The sequence below is a fragment of the Magallana gigas genome, chromosome 1 (genome assembly GCF_963853765.1).
Source record: "Magallana gigas chromosome 1, xbMagGiga1.1, whole genome shotgun sequence".
NCBI lineage: Eukaryota > Metazoa > Mollusca > Bivalvia > Ostreida > Ostreidae > Magallana > Magallana gigas.
This window is the reverse complement of record NC_088853.1, coordinates 30,701,577-30,709,871: the sequence shown is the minus strand read 5'-3', so window position 1 is coordinate 30,709,871 and position 8,295 is coordinate 30,701,577. Positions and strand designations below refer to the sequence as shown.

Here is an 8,295-nt window from a genome sequence, read left to right as displayed (position 1 = left end):
ATTGTTTTGGCTTGTAACAGAGGGATCTCTCCGGGGAAATTCGCTTAACCCTTTAACGGCCGCCGTTTTGACAGTTTTTGCATGAATTTAGCAAACAATTTTAAAATGAAATTTATGACATTTTCTGAAAGACTTTACATAAGGTAGCCCATATATATTATGAAAGGTCAAATACCAAGGGTTCATACAATGTTGTGTGTCACAACCTTATGGTAACCATGGCAACACAATATGGTAACGAACACAACATTTGATGTATTTTGAGTGTTTTTGACATGATTTAACATGCGTTAATGTTAAATACTTTATAAAAGAAACTTTATCAATTATTTATGCAATTATCCATGTTGTGTGCTAAAAAAAATTAGTTATAGTATTTTTTAACCTTTGAATCTACCCATTTAGCATCTAATTGCTTTCCTTTTTTACCGTTGGCGCCGTTAAAAATGATAACAGAAATATGTATTCTAAATGGTTATTAATAGTGAAATATATCTAACTGACCATCTGAATTCTTGCAAGTCTATTGACAATTATAAAACTTCGATTATAAGTTGATACCTCTGCTCTCTCCAAATATCATTAATTTTAAAAGGTCAAAGGTTAATTTCTATGTATTATTACATTATTACATATAGTCTGTCCATATCAAATAACGAACAATATTTCGAGAACACACTGTTTGCCAGCCATCAAACTTTACACAAAGGGTGGTAATAGCAAGAAGATTGCAACATTTTATTGAAAACCAGTTTACATGTCACAAAACATCAAAGGTAACCTCTGAAGTATCTTAGCTTGGACAAGAATAGACAATGGTTTCATGTGGAGAGTAAGCTCATACAGTCAAAGTAAGCGTATCTAACAAAGCAGGAATTAACATTGGGAAACCTATAAAAACTGTTAGTTCATTGTATACACTAGTCTAATCAATTCTATATTAGGTGTGATCACTTTATATGCAAAAAAAATTACTTCTTAACTACATGTAAATGGAATCAATTACACACACATTAAATACCAGCACTAATTCAAATTTATGAATGTATGAGCCTAAACGCATATAGTGATATACCAGTGTAATTCTTTAGAAGACAGACAGATAATTATCAAGTAATAAAGGAAACCTTTGAAATACATTCATGATTATAATGCTGTATTTCATGGACAATTTGCAGACATTGATACATTCAACTAAAACAAATTTGATGAGAAAAAAATGTGATATGGTATAATGATAGTAAACAAAAAATTAACAAATACATTGATGTGTTTGAAATTCACAGCGACTCCAAATCTAAAGTATTCAAATGTTTATATACATGTGAACATGTAATATTTAGTAAAATGTAACCCTAACATGAATGTACTAAATCTTGAAATGTTTATGATAATTCGTTTTTATAAAATCCATTCAAAGACAGCAATTACCCTCAAAATGCATTCTTGTTTATTTGCCAATCAACTACCGTATATCCCATATAATACAAGTATCACTAAATTATGTTCTAACATTTTCAGATTAGAAGTTATAATCAAAAATCTCTCGCTCTCTTTTTCTCTCTTTCTTTCTCTCTCTTAATTTCTAATAAGTAAATTGCTTCTAAAGGAGAAATATAACAAATAAAAAATACAGTTACTTATGAGACATACAATAAAGATACAAATGACAGTAACAATGAATACTGTAATATGCAAACTTTGATCATCATATGCATTCATTACAAAACTGGAAGCTGATTTTGCACATGATATGCTTGGAAACAAGCACCCTGACAAAGATGTACCATACACTTGTCACATCCATAAACAACATCCTTCCTCTTGCCCTCTTTTGCACACCATTTACACCGTCCACGAGGTCGTTCTAACTTCATGCTGTGATGCTCACTCAAACCTGCTGCTGTGATCAGATGTTTTCCTAAATGCCTAGGCTGCTTCCTGTTAGAAAAATCTTCAATAAGACTCATGGCAACATCAACATGAAGATCACCTAACGAATAATGTTTCCTTGGTTTCACCACACCAAGGGTCATCTTCCAAAGGAGAAATGTATTGACCAGGGCCACTTCCAGGATGAAATTCATAAAGTACTTCCAGTACTTTCTTGACTGTCGATCAATGGGACACTTGGAGCGATACTGCATGGCACGATCAACACCATAGTAGTTCTCCTGGTAGGCAGCAACAGCTGGTGGCCGCTGTATTAATATGACCTTACCCCCAGGTACTCGACGATGTGTTGGACCATCTCCAAGTGGATCTGATGTGGTTAAAACAATATGAACCTGTAAAGTAAATGATGATTTACCAAATGGATGGCATGCTTTTTTCAACAATATACACTCTCATCAACAATCTTAAATTAGTCACTTACTGGTTTGGCATCCGTCCATGCTGTTGCAACCAAATTGTCATGTTGCAGTTGCTCGGTATCACCACGACCACTAAAGGTTGGGTTCTTCAGCTCATGAGGGAATCATTTGCGATTGGTATTGATGGTACCACAAGCATAAATACCATTAACTTCAAGATTTTGAAGCAATGGGATTGATGTTAAGTACCTATAAATTGAAAATGTCACATAACAATATTGTCAGAAGTTGTATCAGTATGCATTTCATTATTCTGAGGTTTACTTTTTTTTCATATACCGGTATACATGTAACTGATGGACATAGCATCACTTTTGAAAGTGGGGAGTAGGGCAGACAAAGGAAAGACTTACCTTTGTCTGCCCTACTCCCCACTTTCAAAAGACTTTTGAAAGTGGGGAGTAGGGCAGACAAAGGAAAGACTTTCCTTTGTCTGCCCTACTCCCCACTTTCAAAAGTAAATGAAATTTTGGAAAATTACAACTTCTCAAAAAGGAGGGGGTGCGTATTGTACCCACTGCTAATTTCCTTTCAATTTCCATATGCTCCCTGAAAAGTAGAAAAAGTGGGGGGACCAACTTCATATACATTTTTTATATGTAAATTTAAGAGAAATGTTTGCTGCAAGGAACCCCCCCCCCCCCCGAGCAAGTAAGTAAAGTAAGTATATATTACATAGAGATAAAAGCATTAAAGACTAGTTTGTTACCTGTCAAAGAAAAGGTGGTAACCTTTCCATTTAAGTGGTTTGGATAAATGTTTAACCACCCGTTCTCCAAGAGACTCTCCTTGCATCTCGTCATGCTTGCCCAAATAGATTTTATAATCGTTGGTATATCCGTTTGGTTCACACCTCATCCAGACCTACAAGAAATGTCATTGTTGTTTATGACCATGACACTGTGCACCTAACCTTTCCGATTACATCATCAGCCAGTCAGTACATGTATTTGTCTACAATGATAATTAAAAAAACCCCAGAGCAGAGCAAATTAACCCAGAGATATTTCTTAAAAAGCATTTTCTTAGCAGGACTGATTTAGGACGGATGGAGGCAGTAGTCCTTGGGCTACATTAACCCCCCCCCCCCAACCCCTTCCCTATGGACAAACTTTATATTCTAGAGAATAAGAAAGTAAATTAAATAAAGTCTCCCTAGGCTATTAGGTAGAACAATTTTTGTATTTTTAATGTGATGGCCGGGGGTTAAAATATGTTGTCTATATGTCCTATTGCCTGTTTACTTTTCCAGTCATAAATATAACCAAGGTCATTTATGATAAGCAAGGTACACTGTACGTGTATTTCAAATGGAATTTAGTCCTTTTTATTTGATATTGAACTGCATGTTCTTGTCTTTTATTTTGTATATGCTTTTCTTTAATGCTTTGTTTTCTTGCATTTAGATAAATTATTTCAACTATAATAAAATAGATCTTTGGAAATAGCAAGAAAAAAATATCATTGAGAAAAAATACCTTCATCCCTCTTTTGATAGGTTTGCATGGTGTATACTGCTTTGCGAAGTAATGACCTTTGTAGCGTATCATCCCCTCATCTATGCTCTGACACTGTCCAGGCATCATATATCTCTGGAAATTTCTCCGAGTCATCTCTATCAATGGGCGTATCTTGTGAAGCCTGTAAGACATTTAATGCCAAATATGTTTTGTTGAACAAAATCATATTTTTGTAAAACAAATTTTGAATAATAGATAGCAACTCTCATGGATTTTAAAATCTCGCTTCTATTTTCAGACAGTTTTGAACTATAGCAAATTATAAAAAAAAATTGCTGATCGCAATTTTATATTCTCGCGATTTGATACAAAACACCTGAATCGCGGAATTAAGTACTCGCGTAATATAAGGAATTTACAGTAACTGGCGTTACTCAATTTGTATTTACACAAAACTGCATTTACGAAACTTTATTTTTCAAAAACTAATGTCTCAACACTAAAATGATGACATTTTTACATTTTTGACACTGGTGATAATGCACTTTTATGATAACTGCATTCTACAATATGTTACTTTTATTTACCAGTCATACTCAGGAGATCCCACAGGGCCTTGAGTTGTATTGTCATTCAAGTGTAGATACTCTGTCAATCTCCGGAAACGGCTCCTACTCATAGTGTCTTTGAATCCTTGGTTTCCTATAACATAGATATATACAGAGTTAGATCATAATAAATGATCTCAAACAAAAGATTATTATAATAACTATAACCATGCACTAATGAATAGCATAGAAAAAAATTATTCAATTAGAATAACCGACTTAGTTGATACATTTTAGATATAACCTACATGTAGCTGGTTTTTATTTTTATTTGGAGGAGGGTGTTTCTTACATAATATAAATAGGCCTAATAAAATTAATTATAACACCAAAACATGTATTCATACTGTTAATATTGATAAAATCCATATTCTTTTCTTATAATAGTATCTTGTGTTATTGTGTTACAAACAAATCACATGAGAAGTAATTTGTTCAACACGCACCTGCTACTCTGCAGTTTAGAACATATGCATACTATGCATGCGTGTTTACTGACACTAGTAATTAGCCTACTCGAATTCATCATGAATTTTGCTACATTAGTTCTAATGATTTATACTGTACCTAAGAACTTGTTTTGTGACCAGTACATATCTACACTTGGAAGCTGGTTGGTGCCCATAAGGATGTGCAGGCCAAAATACGCCTTGATTTCCTGAGGAGAAGTGTCAATCCAATCCGCGTCACGGTGACCTCTTTTCTCGAATTCCTGAGCAGCGTACCTGTTTGTTTCATTGGACACTCTCTCAAAGAAAACCTCTGATACCATCAAAAAGAAGTAGCTCAAAATGTTGTCATTCGGCGTCAAATCGTAACTTGGACCGGTTTCCTCTGAGAACGGTGCGACCGACACGGGATGCAATTCGCTGGACCAAAAAACCGGGACCCTCTGAATCGCTGATCTGACTAGAGAAAGTCTCTAAGGACGACTGGGAGTTCGGATCATCATCCTCATCCGTATCAGATGAAAAAGAATCTAAAGAATCATCAATGTTAATGTCTGAACCCGCAGAACTGCTGTACAAATCGTCGTCGGATGAATCACTGTCACTTTCGCCGTCACGGGAAGCCATGTTAATTTTCCGCGCTGTTTACATTGTTGCTATACAACCAACATGTGACGTGAATTTTTATTTTTAGAAACTGGAACCTTGTTGAACCTGTCGGGAATCTGTATTATTTTTTTTCAATTATTTGTAGCCTAGTCTTTCTTTTTTATAACGCCTTGTCCAAGCTAATATAACGTCAAAATGGCTTGCTTCTTTCTATATCCAATTCCTTTAATTTTCTTTTGAACAAGCTTTTTAGATCATCTATTTTCCACGATCAGAACAACCGATTTTCATTCGCGGATATCTTTTTTATGTTTAATCATACAATATCATGTCCGATACGAAAATTGCAGTAAAAATCTTAATCGTTTTATATATGGTAATTTCAACTATAAAATTTGCTCAGAAAATTAAGATTGGTTAATTATAAATCAGCCCAAATTCTTATATTTCATGACGTTTGACTGCTTTTCTGCACGTACGTGCATATTTCAATCATATTTTTTGATATTTAGATGACCTTACACAAAAAAATTTCTGTTAGAAAAAAATTCCCATTTTTCTCTTTTTTTCGAATATATCAATTTTTTCATTGTACTTCATGTCTTTACATCATATCAGCAGTTTTCTCTCAGCGCGCATAAAAATGCGTCAAAAGGCGCACTTGGCCGTTAAGAGGTTAAGTGTTGTATTCTTAAAAATATTTCATCAGCCAATGAACATAATTGGATTAGGCAGCATGCATTGCTATTTTCTCTTTTTGAGAAATGGACAGGCATAGCCTACATCCACTTCTCTTTGCAATCCCTTATGTTTCAATTCTGGAAAAGGTGTAAATGTCGGAACCAAAGACGGTTTACTATTCGACCTATGTTTCGAAGACAGTTTCTCTGAATTATCTTAACAGATCAGTAAAAGAAGGAGAGCTTATAGTATATAATTTTTATTCAATAATTGCTAATTCCATAAAGTTTGCCTTAGTTATATATGGGGCAAGAGAAAAAGATATTATATGATTTAATACATTGTGTACTATACGGCCATAAATTATTAGCCCAATCCAATGGCATTAACTCCCTTTTTTAAATTTGTACAAATGTTTAGTTTGACCACAAATATTTTACACCTGGGGTGGAATTTTCAATCATTTTTTTTACCTATACAGTTAGATGATAAATACCTAATATCCTTTTAGATGATACACACCAAACTTGGTCCAGATAACCCTAGTAGCATCAAAGAAACATCAGATAAGTAGCTGAAAATGTTCAAATGTTTACGAAAGATGTATGGCTCACGACAACAGACGAAAACGGATTGCAATAGGTCACCTAAGTGACTCAGGTAACCTAAAACGATAATGAAGGAATGTACATGTAAGCCTCTTGTTCAAACTACTTTGCATAATATTTTCAGAGCAACACCGACGTTTCTCACATTTCCTGATTTGTAAAAAAAGCCATTTGTTAAGTGGTTTTGTAAGTACACACGCGCTAGAACAGGAAGTTCTTGCTAAAGATGTAGTTCATTTTTTATTTTTATTTTTTGGGTCATATCTTCCGGGTTCAATTTAGAACATAGCACTTCAAAAACATATCCTCTCTTATATTATCGCTGTATATATTTGTAAATAAGAAGTCTCTAAATGTAGTGCAGACTGTTGATTGTATAGTGAAAAGTATGAAAACAGATTGTACACATTATATACGTTTGTGGATATTGCAAGGCACTGTGACTACTTAAACTGCCTATATAATAATCGAATGTGTACTGCTAAAATCAACTTTTTGTGTATATTGCTGATCGCTTACATTGTACTGATACATCAATATATTAAATGTAGTGACCTTAGATTCACGAACAATCTAGAAATTAAAAAAAAAATGATTTAACAATTTTCTCTTTTCGTTGAACATGCCCTTTTATTGATATACAATGAAATAGCACCGTTTTCTGTAACATTGTGGATTGAAAACATTATGTAAATTATTTAATTATAAAGTACATATAGATATACTGTAATTCAAATCACATAGGTCGGTATAGTTTTCTGCCCAATTGAAATCTAATCTAATTAAAAAACCGGTATTTTGTTTTACTACTTATTAATGTATAAAGATTCTAACAAGTATTCCTTTTAAAGGAATGATCGGCATGAAATACCATTGGTCAACTCTGTTAATATAATATACGCTACATGCAGTAAAATATATATAACACCATTTTAATGATTTCCGAAATGGCAAGGCATGAATGAACTTTACACATAGTAGGCGAATCAGACTTCCGACTAATATTCTTACTCATATGTGAAAAAAAACAAAAAAACATGATTTGAATCTTGATGTATGTAACCCTATAAATGTTTTATTTTCAATGTAAAATGATAAGAGTAACGTTTATAGTAATCTACGTCTAATTAAAGATTTAAAAAAGGTTGTCATTGCATAGTAAATAAAATTGTGCAAGGCGCACTAGGTGCGCAAATAGTTAAATTTGCCAGATGCCTCATATGGACACAACTGTGATCGGCCGAAGCCGATCAAAAAGATTACAAATTTCTCCAATAAATCGAGTTGATTTTTTCATTAGAATAAATAATTATATATGTACATCTCATCAATACTATAACGCATGCGTATTTACTATTAAGGATGACGTTTACTCAGAATGAAAAAAAAATTCCACTGATGATAATGAAAAACCAACTATTGTGTGTTATAGACCTTACATAGTAGTGTTATTCTTCACTTTCGAAAAAGTAGGTCAATGACCTACTTTTTGAGTTAATGGCCAT

General features: G+C 33.6%; 1 protein-coding gene across 1 annotated transcript; it reads right to left on the bottom strand.

Moving 5' to 3' along the window:
* Positions 1 to 736: 736 nt before the first annotated feature.
* LOC136269936 (piggyBac transposable element-derived protein 4-like) lies at positions 737 to 5,797 on the bottom strand. Its single transcript, XM_066065839.1, has 6 exons — positions 5,011 to 5,797; positions 4,423 to 4,537; positions 3,854 to 4,016; positions 3,085 to 3,239; positions 2,378 to 2,564; positions 737 to 2,288 (listed from the first exon to the last, which is right to left on the bottom strand). Exons 1-5 carry the CDS (start codon positions 5,213 to 5,215, stop codon positions 2,480 to 2,482), a joined length of 723 nt encoding a protein of 240 aa, XP_065921911.1. The 5' UTR covers positions 5,216 to 5,797; the 3' UTR covers positions 737 to 2,288; positions 2,378 to 2,479.
* Positions 5,798 to 8,295: the final 2,498 nt, after the last annotated feature.

Excerpts from the sequence above, each read along its gene's own strand:
- LOC136269936 (XM_066065839.1), bottom strand. The coding sequence starts at position 5,215 with ATGGTATCAGAGGTTTTCTTTGAGAGAGTGTCCAATGAAACAAACAGG. Across the intron at positions 4,538-5,010 it reads GTCACAAAACAAGTTCTTAG|GAAACCAAGGATTCAAAGAC; the intron begins GTACAGTATAAA and ends TCTATGTTATAG. Across the intron at positions 2,565-3,084 it reads TACCACCTTTTCTTTGACAG|GTACTTAACATCAATCCCAT; the intron begins GTAACAAACTAG and ends TTCAATTTATAG.